Raw genomic sequence first — 19,577 nt, 5'->3', positions numbered from 1 at the left:
TACACACACAGTCACAGTCACACACACACACACACAACACTTCAGGAACTGTGCATCCGGGAGTGTATAATAATAAGTATCTGCAAGTCTCGCTGTAACATGTATCACACCGACAGCCGTGCGATTTTGATGTATCGCCCCTGCGCTCTCTCCCCGTAAACAAAGCGTCCTATTACTCTGCAAGGAGACAGTAACATTTAGCAAGACAAATGGAAGGCGCTCTGCTGAGAGACCTTGTCTATTATATTCCTCACCCCCAACAGGCGCTGGTAAATGATGCTGCATCTCAGCAGCCATAACACCAGGGAGGGAGTGTGGGGTTTAACATGTATTACAGTGCGGCCTCTAAATATAGGAACCGGTATAAAGGGGTCACAAACATGTGGCGATCTGTGCCCAGGTCTCAGCAATTTCTCTTAACGTGTAGGGCATCGGTAGGTGGCATTCTGATGCCCTGGCCGCAAGATGGCTCCCGCTACGCTTTAATCGTGCCCTGGAATCTAGACTGCATGCGTTATAGCGCCTACAAATACCAGTGGCTTGCTTTTATATCATCAGGCAGAGTCCTGTGCTTCTGTTACCATGGGATACAGCACAGAGCTGCTTGCTGGATATAATGCAGAAATCAGGGCCTCTGATGATGTAAACACAAGGTTGAAAAGCACTGAAGGAAGTAAAGAAGATATGTTGCTTTACAGTATGTAGTCAATGTTGCACATGGCGCATGGATATCTCTATAAAGTTGTGAGAAGGCGGCAAATCATCCTGATATACTCCGTGTTTGGCATTGTCAGCGTCGGGAGGCGTGCATATAGAAGGGTCTGTAACATACTGTTTGGGATGAGTGACAGTGCGACGGGTTCTGTGGCGCAGTTTCAAACCCACTTTGTCATTCACCCCCCCCCCCAGAGAATAGCGACTCACAAAACGCTGGAGGGGAGCAGATTAAAACAACACTTCTCGTCACCGCACACAAATGAGAATTGCCTGGTAATTGCCATAGACGGAGCTCTGTCTCCCGGTGATGAATGAGCCACCGCCTCTGTAATAACTGCGACTACTCGCCACGGATTCCGCTGCGCTCTCCCTCCCTGTTCCTTCATCTGTCTCTCTAATATTCCCTACTCTGCATTATGTAGCTGTCACCATGGAAAAGGCAGGAAGTACATTCTGGGGGGTGTGGATCGTATTGTCGACAGTCATTAGGTCGACACCGTTGGGTCGACAGGCAGCTAGGTTGAAAGGGTTCTAGATCAACAGGTGTCTAGGTCGACAAGTGACAAGGTCGACATGGGTTTAGTCGACAAATGCGTTAGATCGACATGGGTTAGGTTGACAGGACCCGAATGTTGACACAGTTGGAAGTCGCTTGCAATGCTTCGGGCACGGTGCACTATTTTATTCTCCCACCACGCCCTAGAGGATGGTAGGGCATGAAACACCGCCTGTCGGCACATGTCCCCCAACCTTCTCCGCCCCCCGCACAGCGTCATGGGTGCGTGCACCCGGCGAACCGAGAGTTTGCCGTGGGTGCACGTACCCTACGTCTGCACGTGCGCATGAACCGCACCTGCGCAGACGCGCAACATCGGTCCTCTGTGCGAATCCACGGAGGAATGAACACATGTGAATAACCCCCAGTGTCCAAATGTGACGAAATGTGGAGTTAGTGATGGTGTTGGCGGAGTTGTAGCTGGTTGGGATTAATGTTGCCAGTGGGGGGGAGGGCGGAGTGGCCTATTATCTTCCCTGCTCTGCTCAGTGTCTCAGATAAGGGATAGGTAGCACTTTCTGCTGGCTGCGATAATGGACGTATCTGGCATTTGCAGAACAGTGATACAGTGTAATGGCTGCCGCTCTGCAATGTGCAAATGCTTTTTTCCAGTGATAAAACAGTAGCAATGTACAAATCAATGTTGTGCCCTGCATCTGTGCACTCAGCGTTGCCCTGCATCTGTGCACTCGGCAGTGTCCTGCATATGTGCACTCGGAGGTGTCTGGCATCTATGCATCCAGTGGTGTCCTGCATCAGTGTACCTGGCGGTGTCCTGCATATGTGCACTCGGGGGGTGCCCTGCATCTGTGCACCCTGTGTCCTGCATCTGTGCACTCAGAGGTGTCCTGTATCTGTGGACTTAGTGGTGTCCTGCATGTGTGCACCCCGCGGTGTCTGGCAGCTATGCATCCGGTGGTGTCCTGTATCAGTGTACCTGGCGGTGTCCTGCATCTCTGCACTCTGCAGTGTCATGCATCTGTGCACTCTGCAATGTCCTGCAGCTGTGCACCCCATGGTGTCCTGCAGCTGTGCACCCCACGGTGTCCTGCAGCTGTGCAAACAGTGGTGTCCTGCATCAGTGCACCTGGTGGTGTCCTGTATCTGCGCACTGGGTAGTGTCCAGCAGCTGTGCACCCGGCGGTGTCCTGCATCAGTGCATATGGTGGTGTCCTGCATCTGCGCACCAGGCATTGTCCTGCAGCTGTGCACTCATCAGATGACAGTGTGTCCTGCATCTGTGCACATGCTAGCTGCTTCCTGTATGATCGGGTGTGGTATATTATCCCGACAGTCGGGATTCCGACAGTCAGTACTCCGACGTCAGAATCCCGACTGCACAGCGTGGGGAGCACAATGAAGCCCCTTGTGGGCTCGCTGCGCTCGCCACGCTGCGGGCTCGCTGCGCTTGCCACCTATTTTATTCTCCCTCTATGGGGGTTGTGGACCCCCACGAGGGAGCAGTCAAGATTCCGACGTCGGAGGAATGACTGTCAGAATCCCGACTGTCGGGGAGCCGTCCTGCAGGCCAGTATTGCGGAGGAACACTAGTATTGCTAAGCGCAGTGGTTCCCAACCTTGGTCCTTAAGCACCTCCAACAATTCAGAATTTCTACGTAACCCAACAGGTGCCCTCATGCACTCATGATTCACTGACACATTTTAAAAGATCCACAGGTGGAGCTAATTACTTCACATTAAAGGTCATTACAATGCCCTTTAATGTGTATAAAGGAGCCCATACACGGTCCGTTGTGTATGGCTCCGTTCTGTACTATGCGATGCACGCTCCCGCGCATCACATAGTACGGTACAAAAAGTATGTGCTGCACATACTTTTTGTACTAGGTACAGTACACATCGGATCGGATCGCAGTGCATGCACACTGCATTCACTAGGGATGCGATCCGATGTGTGCTAATTAAGTCCCAAACGGATCCGTTAAACGGACCATGTATTGGCTGCTTAAGGTCCTTCCCGGGATCAACCATTGTAGCTACCAGGGTCCGATTGATGGGTTAACCTTTTGAGTGCCATGGGAAATTGTCAAAATAGGTGTGAAAATTGCCAAGCAAACCTTTTTTATTAGCCCTTTGAGTGCCAATGTTAGTAAGTAAGTATAATTTATATAGCGCACTTTCTCCAACAGGACTCAAGGCGTGAGAGCTCCTCACAGCAACGTTGGCCATACTTGCCTACCTGACCCTCTCCATGCGGGAGAAAATGCTCTGCTCCTGGACTTCCCCGATAATGTACGATTGCCAGCACCTGTGGTGAAACACCTTTACCTAGCTCCCCACAGGTGATGGCAATCATACAATACCAGGGAAGTCCAGGAGCAGAGCATTTTCTCCCGCATGGAGAGGGTCAGGGAGGCAAGTATGACGTTGGCATTGTTAGCGGATATTTTGAGGATCTCTCAAGTCAACCTTGGTGCTCAAAGGGTTAAAGTTCACTTTTGCACCAAGCCGTGACCTGGGTTGACCTTACAGTAACCATGGTTATTGCGACAGTGGAATAGAGTCATTTTATTTATTAAATATTTTGAAACTTTCCTATTTTCAGATATCAGGTCATCCCCCCTTATTTTATATATAAACCTTTGTTCAGAGTCTCCCCTGCAGCTCAGTGTATCCGGCTGTGTGTCTGTTATCCCCCACGGAGAGACCCACCCACATCCTGGACAATAAATCTTTCCAGATTCACCAGACATCTCTATAGAAGCATCTGCATGGCATATGTCTGTCACTGTGGATCCTGACCATCCCTCCACATGTAAGAGTGCCCAAATCTGACAGCCCCGGGCAGAGCACATCCCTGTGTGGCACTACATACATGGCGCTGTTCCTGTAGTCAGAGGCTGGAAATCTGGCATCTTCACCAGATGGGTCTGGGCTGCGTCATTCTACATACAGTGCCAGCAGCAGGGGTGCAGCGTGCGTGCCCCTCTTCCGCACTGGCAGGGGCATGGTTGTGTTATAGTATAGTAGCAGAGCTGAGAATATTGGAAGTCTGGAGTTTCTGGGGCACAGGACCCCAGATGTTCCATGTATTAGGTAGCTGCTTATGGTGTGGCGCGGAGGGTGGAGCCAAGTTCTGTACCAGTCTCACCATGTATTGGTTATACAGATACCAGGGTCTGGCAGCGGTGCAAACAGGGAACAGACACATCGGTACTTGTGTATTTTGGCGGCGCCCATCGCATCGCATACCATAACGCATACAATGGTATGCGACGCGATGTCGTACGATAGTGCACGATGGCATACAATTGTGAAATTGTATGCCATTGTACATGGCATACGATGCCATACGATGCGATGCGATGCGATTAAACATTGTATAAGCACCCTAATGGGAGCTTATACAATGTTAAGCACCCAAATGGGTGCTTACAATGTTAAATGCACCCCCACGCCACCCCCCCACTATAAACGTGAACCCAAAGCGTGGCGAGCGCAGCGAGCCCGCAAGGGGCGGCGGTACGCGTCCTACGACCTTTTCATACCCCCACTATCCACGTCGGCGTGGAGTTGAGAATAGAATAGTGTGGCGAGCGCAGCGAGCCACCGAGCCCGAAGCGTGGCGAGCGGACGCGGATACCTGTGAAGCCCGCGAAGGGACGCGTTTACCTGTGAAGGTATCCGCGTCCCCTCGCGGGGCTCGCCACGCTTCGGGCTCGGTGGCTCGCTGCGCTCGCCACACTATTCTATTCTCAACTCCACGCCGACGTGGATAGTGGGGGTATGAAAAGGTCGTAGGACGCGTACCGCCGCCCCTCGCGGGCTCGCTGCGCTCGCCACGCTTAGGGTTCACGTTTATAGTGGGGGGGGTGGCGTGGGGGTGCATTTAACATTGTAAGCACCCATTTGGGTGCTCAAAAGCACCCTTTAGGGTGCTTATACGATTTTTGGTCGTATAGGGGGTCAAAATCGCGTTGCATCGCATCGTATGCCATCGGGTGCATGGCATGCGATGCGATGTGTCCGTCGTACGACGGACATCGGGGGCGCCGCCAAAATACACAAGTACCGACACATCTATGTACAACATGCAAATAATTATTTGAACTGTAAGATTGAAGTATGTAAAATATAATAAGAAGCTTTTAAAGGAACTGTCCACTTTTTTTTTTTAATCGCATCTAAATCCTCCCTGGGTCAGCGGTCTTTCTACCCTGCCCCCCACACTGTACCTGTAATGAGCAAGTGAAGAGACCGGACCCAATGGCGCATTTACAGTCAGGGAAGCCATTGTTTCTGGTGCTTCAATACCGCTGGGTGTACTGCGCAGGAATCCAAACGTTCATAATCAGTATTGTGGGATACAGTGGGTGACGCAGAGTTGTTTTGGCACTGCGCACGTTTCAGAGCGCAATGTATGTAAGCAAGGCACAACCTGTGTAAGGGGCTCTACTTAGTGCAACCTGTGTAAGGGGCTCTACTTGGCGCAACCTGTGTAAGGGGCTCTACTTGGCGCAACCTGTGTAAGGGGCTCTACTTGGTGCAACCCATGTAAGGGGCTCTACCTGGAGCAACATGTGTACAGAGAGGTTTATTTGGCAGGGTATTCAAGTCACATGGCTATCTATAGCGCATGCTCCCTCTCGCCCTCGCAATGACTCTCCTCCCGGATTGGTAGATACAGTCGGGGTGCATTCAAGTTTTGTAACAATGAACGACTGATGACAATAAACGAACGTGTTCCTGTTGTCCATGTAAACACTGTGTGGCTGAGCCTGACCCAACGCTCTAGCCTATCAGTTCCTTAAGAACTAGTGACATCACTGTGGGGATTGGGACATTTAACTTCCCAGCAGGCACACTATGATGACACGCATGTCCCAATACGTATGTGCACGCTAATTCGACTGATCTCTTTTGCACCCAGGCAAATAGCGAGTTTAGTATATACTGTATCAAAGGCGCTGAAGTGAATTAAGTTTTTGTGAATCTCTGAGTTGGACAGATCTTTGCTGTATCTCGTAAAATGGGTGACGACAATGTGAACGCACAAAACTGCATCTTGTGGGTTTGTCATGGGCACCTGAATTGGCCCCTAGGTGTATACATTTTACCCATAAAGAAATTACTTTAAATCAGAAATAAATTAAGCAATTACTGCACCAACCGGGCCATACCTCATTCACAGAAGACCACGCCCATTTCCCCATAGGCCAGCCTTATGTCATCCCAGAAAATCCTGAATGCCATTATAACTTCTGATCACTGTGAGGTATAAATAATAAGGGTGTCACATACTGCACATATATTTTCTTCCAGACGTATCCTTTCGGCGCTGTGTTATTTACACTTACTTTGGCGCAATTTAACCTTTTCTGACTTAAGACGGACACAACGAACACAACGCCGATGACATTTTCATCCTGGCAGGTTACGCTCATTACAGTTGTAGACAATCTCCGAAATAAACGCGCTCTGTAAGCTTTGTCTACATATTTCAATACCTGAGAGGCACTTCCACCGTAACATCTGCTGTGTCTCTATTGTGACAAACGAATTAATCTTGTGTGTGGTGGCTGCAGTGCTCATCCTAGCACCGCTGCTAAAATCCTCCCCCATCTTCATCTCCAAAAATCCCCGCCAATGGTAACCATCTTCTAATGAGGCCTCTGATACTGTTGACGTATGAGCCGCCATGCCTGATTCAGTGTGGCCGGGGTGGTCCCAGCCTCATTCTCCTCCCCATGAGGGCCAGATGGTCCATACATGACCAGGGCTGGAAGTAAGGGTTACCGTGCATGGTGGGCCTGGTGAACACCAGACCGCTTGGGGTTAATTTTCTGCTTGCCGAAGGCTCTGTCTTCGTGACAGTCAGTAAGTGACGAATGCACTTTAGGGGATTACGCTTCAGGATAAAATTATAATTAATAATGAAAAATTGCCCTACTTTCCGGCTTGCTAGACAGCAATAATTACTGTGAGAGTCACTAGATTTCTTCAAGAAAAAAAAAACGTTCATAAAAACACGTAAAATAAAAATAATTGTAATTTCTCATTATCTGATATTGTGATATATCGGTTCATTGCCAGGTGTTCATTCATACAAAGATAAAATACCAGGTTAATGGTTCTCGATTTGGTGATTTTAGGTTAGAATCTTTGTGTAGGGTCACAGTGCCTATAGCAGAGGCTTGTGTGGCCTGGCCAGAGGGGACCATAGAGGGCCAACAAAACTGGTAAGGCCCAGTGCACAGTAGTCTAGAGGGCCCTGCACAGTTTAATTTTCCCAGGCGCACAAAGAGCTCGGCCGAAGCAGCAGAGCAAGATGGCGGCATATGCGGAGGAACACCTGACGAGTAACGGTGTTGGTCGGACTGAGGGCATTGCCTGGAGGGGGATTGTCCATGCATAGTGATATTAGTACTGTGTAGTGTTTATTTGTATAGACACATTCTCCAACAGGGCTCCGAACACAAAGGGTCAGAGGGGGAACGTTTTTGCAGAAGTTCTTGGCGTAGCGGACGGGCACACATACGTTTCCTGCTGAAAGCTGATGGGTCTCTTTCTGAAAGGGAGATCTTCATATTAAAAACTGGTTGTTGGGTCCCGCCAGTGAAAGCTTCCCCCAAACAGATCCAAAACAGGTACTTGTGTAAATTGGCAGTGTTGGGTCACGTGCGTACAAGAATCCAGGACCGGCTGGTGAAGAACCGTTATGAATCCTCTAACTCAGTTTGTCCTAGTTGGCCGGAGGCAAGATAGGGTTAGGATTAGAGGATCTCACAGGTGAGGAAAGGTGCCCTCTTGGGAGCAGGAGCCCGGCGGCAGATGACTCCATTGAGTTCTGCCCCTGCTCTTACCACTACCAGCCAGGAAGCGGAGTGCCTTTGATTACAGATACATAACTGGCTTGTAAAGGAGCAGTCTCATGAAAAGCATTACAAGCCCGGCTCTGCATGGTGGGTGGGGGGTGCACCACGTGCCGCGCTCCCAGTCCCTTCCATTCCTAGCTATCTTCTGCGGATATCGCAAACTGCGTGACTGCCATTGGTGCATATGGAAATGCAGGGGCACAGGGGGCAGAACCTAATACTACCCACCCCTCTTAATCCTATAATAAAGTAAGAAAACAGGAAATAAGCCACAATGCAATGTTCCCTGACATCCGTGGCGGTTTATGCTACAGTATACACACAGACGCGGCGCAGGCCTGTGTTATTTTCCATTATCTCTCCTTCCCCTCATACATCAGGCAGATAACATGCGGCTGGGAAGTCTGTGCCCTACTTGGATAAGAGCGATGCTGCTAATGAATTATGTAGAAATTCCCCTGCCCCTCCTGCAGCGCCAGTCCTGTCCGTCGCCACCACCATCTTATCACCGGGAGCAGATGGGCTGCTTGCTTTTACGCTCACACTGTGATATAAGGAGGGAAAATGACAGGGAACGTGGAGATGAGTCACGAGCGTCCTTTCATTCGCCATGGAGGCTTCTCTGTGGGAGACCTGGCCGGAGTCCGGTTCACCTGGGACAAACAAATGCCCTTCATCCACATACTGCTCAGCGAAGCTGCAGCCTCATCCTCCCCGGGTTATTCCAGAGGAATCCACAGACTTTAATCCTTAACACATTTTATAATGAAAAATAAACCCATCAGCGCATTTTATTTACATGTAAACCAGATGCGTCTGGTCACGCTTCCACCCTTCTGGTAACATGTCAGTCACTGACAGTGTGCAGAGAATATGTCTATTTGCATATTGGCGGTTCTGGGTGGTTAGTGTTACATGATGCTGGGGTCCTGTAACTGGATTATGCCATCACGCCTGGCTGCTCTGCCTTGTTTGTTCTGTCATATTACATTAATACAGACAGGGCCGGCGCAACCCACTCAGCGAGGGATGCAAAGCAGGTAGGCGCCGACCAGTAGAGGCGCTTTTCCTGCTCTGCACCCTGCTGCTCCTGCCGGCTGCCACTGCCTGTCACACGCCATGACAGACAGAGGCGCCTGTAACATTATGCTCTCAGCCGCGCCGATGATGTCCTGCACGAGGGTCAGGGGAGGCAGAGCAGAGGAATGTGATCTGCAGAGGAAGGCTCTGCAGTACTTCTAGGAGCCACTAGATGCCCCCATGTGATCCCACTGTGTGGAACTGGGGCCTTATCAGTGGTGAGAGAGAGATGCTGTCCGGGACGCTACAGAAGAGGAGCTGACTGCCTGACTGTCTGAGTGAGTTTGTTTTTATGTCTGTCTGTCTATAGCTATCAATCTCTCTCCCCCTCTCTCTCTCCCTCTGTCTATACCTGTCTCTGTGTGACTCTCCCCCTCTCTCTGTCTCTCTCTCTATACCTGTCTCTCTATGTCTATAGCTGTCTCTGTGTGACTCTCTCCCTCTCTCTGTCTCTCTCTCTCTGTCTATACCTGTCTCTCTCTGTCTATACCTGTCTCTGTGTGACTCTCTCTCTGTCTATACCTGTCTCTGTGTGACTCTCTCTCTCCCTCTCTGTCTATACCTCTCTCTCTCTGTCTCTCTCTCTGTCTATACCTGTCTCTGTGTGACTCTCTCTCTCTGTCTATACCTGTCTCTGTGTGACTCTCTCTCTCCCTCTCTGTCTATACCTCTCTCTCTCTGTCTCTCTCTCTGTCTATACCTCTCTCTCTCTGTCTCTCTCTCTGTCTATACCTGTCTCTGTGTGACTCTCTCTCTCTCTCTCTCTCTCTCTCTCTCTGTCTATACCTGTCTCTGTGTGACTCTCTCTCTCTCTTTCTGTCTATACCTGTCTCTGTGTGACTCTCTCTCTCTCCCTCTGTCTATACCTGTCTCTGTGTGACTCTCTCTCTCTCTTTCTGTCTATACCTGTCTCTGTGTGACTCTCTCTCTCTCCCTCTGTCTATACCTGTCTCTGTGTGACTCTCTCTCTCTCTCTCTCTCTCTCTCTCTCTCTCTCTCTCTTTCTGTCTATACCTGTCTGTGTGACTCTCTCTCTCCCTCTCTCTCTTTCCCTCTGTCTATACCTGTCTCTGTGTGACTCTCTCTCCCCCTCTCTATTTCTCTCTGTCTATATCTATCTCTGCCTTCCTGCCTCGCTCTCTCTCTCTCTGTCTATACCTGTCTCTGATTGACTCTCTCGCTCCCTCTCTCTGGGGTAGATTTATTATCATGTCCCTAATGTTCATTATGCTGCTAGCCTCGCTTCACCACTTTTTCGTGGTGAAGCAGATCCCAGTTCGCCCGAATGTACCATACCTTACGTTTTCGTTATGGGAAGTGCGTTATCCCCACTCAACCAGGATACGCTGTCTCCCATAACGGATGTGCGCTTTTCCCCGGCTGTGTGTTCTGCCCATGCGCCGGTTTCCCTGACACGCGATGTGTCACCAGCACTGGGACAGCTTATGCTTAAAAAAAAAAGGTTTGCTGGCAGAGTAGCGCTGTGAAGTAGCACTAGCGGGTGTCAGGTGTCAGGACAGCGGCAGAATTAGCATTTTTTTTATGGGCTATGGAAGGGAAGGCGCAAAATTTTAGGTTGCAGGGAGGCGCCAGACACCCTAGCACCGGCCCTGAATACAGAGGTGATGTCACTATACATAGCAGTGGCTGCAAATCATATCTATGACGCGTAATCAGACCGTTCTAAATGTCGCTGATCATTAAGAACACTGGTGCAGAGCCAAAACCCGACATGTTGGTGCCCTGTGCCACAAAGAGAATTGGTGCCCCCTCACCCCCCATGATTCCAGAGGGTTGGGATCATTTGGTCTACAGCATGATGGTTGACAGTCATTAGGTCGACACCATTAGGTGGACATGGGAAAAGGGTGACATGGGTCTAGGACGACATGTGAAAAGGTCGACGTGGTTCTAGGTCGAAAGGTCATTAGTTCGACATGTCGTTAGTTCGACAGGTCATTCGTTCGACAATGCCTAGGTGGACAGTGAAAATGTCGACATGGGGTTTTTCACAGTTTTTTTTACCTGAGTGTCAACACAGTCGACATGGACACAGTTTAAAGTGCACCCCATCCGCTCGCTATGCGTCGGGCACACTATTTTATTCTCCCACCGCGCCCTAGTGGATGGTAGGGCATGAAATACCGCCTGTCGGCACATGTTGGCTCATAAAAACCTGTCAATCTTTTGACTGTCGACTTAGACACTATCGAACTAATGACCTGTCGAACTAACGACCTGTCGACCTAGAACCATGTCAACCTTTTCCTATGTCGACCTAGACACATGTCGACCTTTCCCCATGTCGACCTAATGGTGTCGCCCTAATGACTGTCTACCATAATGCTGTAGACCAAATGACCGCATCCCGATTCCAGAATACAAACCGTGCACACTGCAAAAACACATGGGTGTGGCTTTATGGGGGAGGGGCTTGGTCACAGAGTAGTACCGATGCACATTACACCGATGTAATGCAGATTGCTTTGTGTGTTTCCACCGGTAGCTGTGAGCCCTTGGGGAACAGCAGGAGGTCATGTCCTCTGATACATAGGGCTGTACATATGCCATACACTGTAATACATAGATATGCAGGCGCCTGTGTGACTCTCATGTTTATTATTCAGCTCATTAGTCCTCCATACAAACCCAGTATGACTAAGATGAACTGGTCCGGTGCTGAGAATTAAACAGAGGCGACTGGAAGGTTGACAGGGCGGCGACATGTCGGTCGCTGTATGCTGCGCACCTTATCAGAACTGCCGTGGAGATAGGAGACCTCATTTATCATCCTGAGAGACACCAATATGACGCGGATCCTAATTGGAAGTGTCTGTGCACTTACAGCAGTTTTCCAAGAGCTGATAACAAAAATGAAAGAATTCATATATTCGCCGGCGCGGTGAGTGACTGATAAGTACATGTCGCACTGTGCCGCAGCCAAAGTCACCCTCCTGTACTGTCCAACCGGCAGAACAGATACACTGCTGACATAGGCCGCCTTCGTTCTGGGGATCGTCCGCTAGCCCCTGTCCAGCGTATCTGTCTCCTGTTATGCACGGTAACCGTCTACGCCAGTCATGTCCAAACTATGGCCCTCCAGCTGTTGTGAAACTACAAGTCCCATCATGCTTTGCCACAGATTTGCTATTAGGGGGTGTTTAAACTATGGCAAGGCATGCTGGTATGTGTAGTTTCACAACAGCTGGAGGGCCACAGTTTGGACATGCCTGATCTACGCTAATAAGGATGTAGGAAGATTCATAGAAGCAGACAGGACAATTGGAGAAGGAATGTTACAATGTATATCTATTACATCTCCCAAATAAAACAGTGACAATGGCTGCTGATATAGTCCTGGAATAGAAATGGAAATTCAATGTAAAGAGACAAATGTCAATTTGGTGCATGGGGTTGCACAGTGACGCACCAGCATGGTAGATCTAGGTATAGCCCTAATCTGATGATTCCTCTAGTTAGCCTGAGGTCCGCACATTTATTGGGGAGAAATCCCCTCCCCTCCCGAACATTCAAATGAAAATAAGTCCACGCGTTTCGCCAATGTGTGTTTTCATTTGCGCTCAGTAAAATATGTGGTTACTGCCACTGAGTCTAGATAAGGACCAATAACAGAGAGGCTTTTATTTTTAACACACAAATTGGACCTATTGAGCATTCAGTGCTTGCTGCATATTCCCCAGTAACACCTTGGGGTATATCCCCAATATTAGGTATCCCCAAGATATAACAAGGAGGGAACACAGCAGATATCTACTGTGATTGCACCATTTCCGACAGCTGCCGCATATCACAGGGGTTTCTATGGGCACAGATGCTGTCATGTTTACCAACCATTCCCCCGAACACCATCTGAAATTACCCAGCTCTAGCCTAGGAGCTACACTTTGCGAATTTAGCCAGGAGAGGGATTCCTCAAAATCCCCCCCAGCAATGGCTGCTGTGCATGCTGATCACATTGTAGGGACTTAGGCTCTGTCCCTGTGGGAGAGGAAAGATACATAGAATCAAGTCCCTGGGTCTGTTGGGGGCCTATAATACCCTAGATAATGGTTCAATTTTAGTGATACAAATATATAAAGTAATAACTATTTTCATCAGTCATGTGACGGCTAGAGTCAGTAATGTCTCCTATAATTCCACTGTACACCAGCCATCAGCTCCTTAAGGAGAACTCTTTGTAGGGAGCCCAATCTGCAGAGTGCTCTCCCATTGTTCCGGTAAAACAATAGATACAGTAGGTGTGGTCAGAGCATTAATACATTCCTGAACAAGGCCAAGGCACCGACACCCTTTAATCCATACAGGAAGAGCTTGCGGTGGCCGTATTCTCCCAGGATAGGAGACTGTGCCTGCAGACTGTCCTCCTGCCTGTAAGGAGATGACACTGAGTGAGGTAATGAGGCTGAAGGACACAGGCAAGGTCGTTCATTAGGGAAGGATATTGGGGGGAATCACTTAATGGCACATTGCAGCAGGGGGCTGGTGGATGAGGTCACCGCGTTTCCAGGGAAGTCACATTTGCAGAGCTGGAATGAGACAGAGCAGCTTTAATTAAGCAGAGACAAGTCGTCCTGTGTGGGAAGCTATTACACAGTCACTGGCCCTGTGCCATCACCGACTACTGAAAACACACAAAACTGGATCTTCAGCAAAGTCTCCTCATTCATCACGTCATTATCCGGCCGTCAGCGGGTGAAGGCGAAGATAGAGCGCAAGCATGACCTGTTTATTTATGACCGTATATAAGATAGTGCCAGTATAGTCTGTTGTGCCGTACAATTGGGAACAAGACAGGAGACTGGGGAATAACAGACAGGGAGGTCAGAGGGCCCTGCTCGCCGATGCCATGGAATCATCCCAGTGAGAGGCGTCACGTTGCTGTCCCCCAGTGATACTATGTTGCTATTATACAAATCACCATTGAATGTTTTAACCATAATTGCGCCATAATGAAATTGTGTTTCCTCTCCAGGGATGAAGGATCCGCGTCCGACTCAGCTGGCGGAAGCTCCGGTTCACGGTTTCAAAGCCCACCGCCTGGGAACGGGCCTTGGTAAAGGAACGGTAACACAATCACAGAGACAGAACAGGTACGGCGTAATATACGGTATGCCAACATAATAAATGTTGTCTATAACAATGTGACACAAGACAAGAACACCATGGAAAGGATTCATTACTACAACAGACCTGAGCTACTGGTGACTGCCAGGTGCTGGGACACTGTACAGAACATACTTGCCTACTTTTGAAAACTACATTCAGGGAGATTATAGTTGGTAGTAGAATTTTGCACAGCGCCCTATTGAGGGGGCGTGACATGCTCCACCCAAAGGGCGTGTCTAGTTCCATATATGGAGAGATATTGAAAAGAGATTGTGAACGTGGCACCTAGAAGCTACATCTGAGAGGAATCTTTTAAAAAGACTTATAGCCAAATGTAGATGAGCCCCAAAGCAGTTAGTAAGAGCTTCTATACTTGGTAAAGTGATGGGAAATGGCGCTGATGATTCAATGTAAATGTATCTATCTTTTACTCCTATTTTCCACAAAAATGTAACAGTGTAATGTGGGCTAGGTGACATGAGGGAGATTGTTAGACTAATGAGGGAGAGGGAGATTGCTGCTATTTCAGGGAGTCTCCTGCAGAATGCAGGAGGGTAGGCAACTATGGTACAGAATCAGTCAGCAGGACATTCTGAGGCTTGTAGTTCTACACCACCCAGAGACAGTTTGTCCATGTCGGTTTCACATATCGGGCACTTTGTCTAGTGCAAAAATACATCAGTTTTATATATGTATAATGTATGTGTGTATATACATTATGCTGTGTGACAGGGGACAGGAAGTCCTTTGTCCGGGAGATAGATCAGCACTGTCTGCATTTGCCTTCCCCTGGATTACTTATTGGTATTCTGCAAAGTTTGAATCGTTTTGTAACAATGTTTTATTCATTATGTTACTGCGGGTCCTTGTTATTTTCTAGTCTATAGCCTCACGCTGCACATTGATGGCATCTATAATGGTATGTTTGTGTGCGGTATTGATTTTATGTCGCTCCCTGTGGGGATTGTTTGATACAATAACTTTTACTACGTGTTTCACAATATAGCGCAGATCCCACCGCTGTAATTATTCCGCGTTCTACAATCTTTGTTTTCTCTCTCCCTCCCTCACCCTGTCCCTCCTGTTTTCTCCATTACCCTTTGCCTCTCTCTTCTCCTTTACCATGTCCCTTCTCAGTTTTCTCCCTCACACTGCCCCCCCCCCCCCTCACCCTGTCCCCCCTCTCTTTACCCTCACCCTGGGCCTTATTGTAGTTCACTTTTTCTGACAAAATCCTTCTTAGATGGACAAAACCATGTACACTGCAGGTGGGGCAGATGTTACTTGTGCAGAGAGAATTAGATCTTATCCCTCACCCTGTCCCTCCTTTTTCTACCTTACCTTGTGTCCTTCTGTTCTCCTTTACTGTGTTCCTTCTCTCTTTTCACCCTCACACTGCCCCTTCTCCCTCTCTTCACCTTCACCCTGTCCCCCCTCTCTTCACCTTCACCCGGTCCCCCCTCTCTTATCCCTCACCCTGTCCCTCCTCTTTCTCCCTTACCTTGTGTCTCTCTCTTGTCCTTTACTGTGTTCCTTCTCTCTTTTATCCCTCACACTGCCCCCCCTCGCCCTATCCCATCCACTCTTCACCCTTATCTTGTCCCCCTTTCTCTCTTCTCCCTCACCCTGTCCCCCCTCTATTCTCACTCACCCTGTCCCTTCTCTTTTCTCCCTCACAATGTCCCCACCCTCGTCCTGTCCCCTCCTCTCTTCAATCCTACCCTGTCCCCCTCTCTCTCTCTCTCTTCTCCCTCACCCTGTCCCCCCTTTCTTCTCCCTCACTGTGTCCCTTCTCTCTCCTGTCATACTGTCCCTCTCTTTTCTCCCTTACCGTGTCTCTTCTCTCTCCTCCCTCACCCTGTCCCTTCTTCCTTACCGTGTCCTTATCTCTCTCTTTTCTCCCTCACACTGCCCCCCCCATCTCTTCTCCCTCGCCCTGTCCCCATCTTTCTTCACCCTTACCCTCTCACCCTCTCTCTCTGCTCCCTCACTCTGTCCCCCCTATCCCTGTCCTCTCTCTCTCTCTTCTGCCATGCCCTGTCCCACTTGCTCTTATTTTTCTCCCTCACCCTCTTTCTCTCTTCTCTCTCACCCTCTACCCCTTTCTCTCTTCTCCCTCACCCTGTCCCCCTCTTTATCTCACCTCTCTCACCCTGTCCCCCTCTTTCTCTCATCTCCCTCACACTGTCCCCCTATTTCTCTCATCTCCCCACCCTGTCCCTCCTCTCTCTTTCTCTCTTCTATCTCCCTCTCTCCCCTTCTCTCTCTTCTTCCTCACTCTGCCCCCCCCCCCCATCCCTGTCCCCTCCTCTTCTCCCTTACCCTGTCCCTTCTCTCTCTTCTCCCAAGCCTTGTCCCCCTCGCTCTCTTTTCTCCCTCACCCTGTCCCCCTCTTTCTCTGTTATCCCTCACCCTCTACCCCTTTCTCTCTTCTCCCTCACCCTGTCCCCCTCTTTCTCTCTCCTCCCTCACCCTCTACCCCTTCCTCTCTTCTCACTCACCCTGTCTCCCTCTTTCTCTCATCTCCCTCACCCTCTACCCCTTTCTTTCATCTCCCTCACCCTGTCCCCCTCTTTCTCTCATCTCCCTTACCCTGTCCCCCTCTTTCTCTCATCTCTCTCACCCTGTCCCTCCTCTCTCGCTTTCTCTCTTCTCCCTCACCCTGTCCCCCTCTTTCTCTCATCTCCCTCACCCTCCCCCTCCTCTCTCGCTTTCTCTCTTCTCCCTCACCCTGTCCCCCTCTTTCTCTTCTCCCTTTCCTTCCTCTCTAACTGTCCCTCTCATCTTCCTCACCCTGTCCCCCTCTTTCTCTTCTCCCTCTCCTTCCTCTCTAACTGTCCCTCTCATCTTCCTCACCCTGTCCCCCACTTTCTCTTCTCTCTCTCCTCTGCCTCTTCCTGTTCCCCCCTTTCTCTCATCTCCCTCACCCTATCCCCCTTTCTCCCTCCTCTCTTTCTCTTCTCCCTCACTTTGTACCCCTCTTTCTCTATATCCCTACCCCCTCCCCTTTCTCTTCTCATTCTACCTGCCCCTTTCTCTCTCTACGCTACCTTTGGTCTCGGTCTCTTCTTCCTCTCTCTGTCCCCCCCTCACTCTCGCTCCCCCTCTGTGTGTGTGTGTGTGTCGGGCTGGAGAGGATTATTCTGTGCAAGTACTGCTGGATAATGGTCTAACTATGTCTCATTACATTCTGCCTCCAGGTGATAATGGAGCCTCTCCTAGCATCTCTATGGTGTTCCGTCCTGCATACTGTGCTGGTAGAGTAGGCAGCAAGACCCTAATATCTGGACTCCTAATGATGAATAGTTTCTCTCTTCGAAGATCTGGTCCCATGCATGGGGCTCATCCAGATTAGCCTGTTTCTGTTTCAGTCGTTTCTCTAGGTGAAAGTTAAATGAAGCTCTTAGAACCATATCATACAATAAGACAATGCTCCGGGGTGTATGACCTGCTATGCAGCTCTGTTGTGTGGCCACCCAGCTATTCATAGAACATATGATTTACATGCATGTCATCTCATCTTATAGAACATGCCAGAACCCACCCCCCCTCCCTCCTACATGACCCTTCCCATTGGTTCAATGCCTCTGTAAGAAGGGGAATGGAGACTAGGGACTCAGACAGAGGCAAAACTACCATTGGTGTAGCAGGTGCATTGCACCAGGGCCCCTGAGGAGTAAGGTGCCCATTGCTGCCTAGACCAGCAGCTTGTACCCCTGTCACCCACTGGTGTGGGGTCTAAATTATACTTTTGCACCTGGGCCCACCACTCACAAGTTCCGTCACTGGACTCAAATGTAATTATGCCAATGTACAAAGCATTGGTTAGACCACACCTGGAATACGGAGTACAATTCTGGGCCCCACAATACAAAAATGACATCATTGAACTGGAAAAAGTCCCAAGAAGAGCAACAAAGCTAATAAAAGGGTTCAAGAAACTAAAATATGAGGACAGATTGGAAAAATTGGATGCCACATGATTAATGGACGATGTCCAGACGATAGGTCGACACGCACTTGTCCGACATTGACAGAAAGTCGACACAAGCAAAATGTCGACCTGCGTTTATCGCGTTTTTTTAATTTTGTTGGACTTTTTCATGCTATACGTCCAACTGGGAACAGCAAGCGAAGTGCGCCATGCGAGGGTACGCACTACACTAATTGGAGGTGCATGTCGACAGATGACACCAAAAAACGTGAACAAATCCCGTCAACCTTTTCTCAATGTCTACCTTGTGCCTGTTGACTTTTTTGGTGTGACCTAGACACTATCGACTCTTTGGCCACTACGAATGCTTCATTATCTGAATTTTAGGCTTGATCTTTAAAATAAAAATGACCCCATTGTGTCAGAGGGCATGGGACGGCCCGTTCTTCCGCTGTAGACTTACTTTTCTATTGTTTGATATATTACAAGAAGAAAGTCATGTTCTCCCTATATTAAATCTGAGCTATTTTTATAACGAGGTTTCCTATATTTATGCTTCTGTAATTAGCACTCTATTCTCTATGTGTGGTGTTTCGGGGGGTGTGAACCGTTTTCTGCTCCTTATCGGTTGTGTTACCCTGGGATGAAGAAGATGGTTACATTGATAGGAATAATTACTGCAGGGAACCTTCTCGATGTATCACACCTTTAATCGGAACGCCAAGAAACGCTGACAAATGGCTGCAACACTCTGGTGTACCCGGACACGTCCCATGGTTGTCATTCATAGTAAAATAAATAGGTGTTAGATTGTAATGGCCAATAGCATGTCTGTCAGTGTGTCATTGGGGTAATAGGAAATTGACAGCATGTGTTATAATGAATACATAAATATGTGTGGGTTTATACAGTAGCCAACCAAATGCCCAGCCTAGAAACTCATTGGTCACTGGCATAAACATCTGGGTCATGGACCACTGCACTTTATATAACAATGGCCTTCATACAGTGCGTATTGTTACCGCATAGCTGAATGATTTACAATAATAAAAAGATCAATGAAAGCTGTATTTCCTGCATCCTCATTTATTTATTAAATGCCACACAACTCTGATAGCGGATACGTATAATGAATCCGACAAAGACCACAAGTTATACATGGGAACAGATGTCAGAGAGGGCCTGCAATCACAAGGGTGAGGGCAGAGCTGAGACAAGGAACTAGAGGGAGGTGGAAGTTGGCAGTAACACGGGGGGTAATATCATCTTGGGGTAGGGTAATCTGTAGGGAAGAGTGGGTTTTGGGTGAGTGCTTGAAAGGGATTCG

The 19,577-nt window shown here is 48.9% G+C and overlaps 1 protein-coding gene across 1 annotated transcript in view; it reads left to right on the top strand.

The window, feature by feature from the left end:
- Positions 1 to 19,320, top strand: part of TRIM44 (tripartite motif containing 44) — a 57,283-nt gene extending 37,963 nt beyond the window's left edge. The window contains exons 5-6 of the mRNA XM_083163865.1: positions 14,183 to 14,300; positions 17,517 to 19,320. Coding sequence (XP_083019991.1) covers positions 14,183 to 14,267 — 85 coding nt within the window. The 3' untranslated portion in view covers positions 14,268 to 14,300; positions 17,517 to 19,320. The remainder of the gene's footprint in view (positions 1 to 14,182; positions 14,301 to 17,516) is intronic.
- The last annotated feature ends 257 nt before the right edge of the window (positions 19,321 to 19,577 follow it).

Source organism: Crinia signifera, chromosome 11 (genome assembly GCF_055691185.1).
Source record: "Crinia signifera chromosome 11, ASM5569118v1, whole genome shotgun sequence".
Taxonomy (NCBI): domain Eukaryota; kingdom Metazoa; phylum Chordata; class Amphibia; order Anura; family Myobatrachidae; genus Crinia; species Crinia signifera.
Note: the sequence above shows the minus strand (reverse complement) of the source record. Positions and strands in the feature narration are given on the sequence as shown.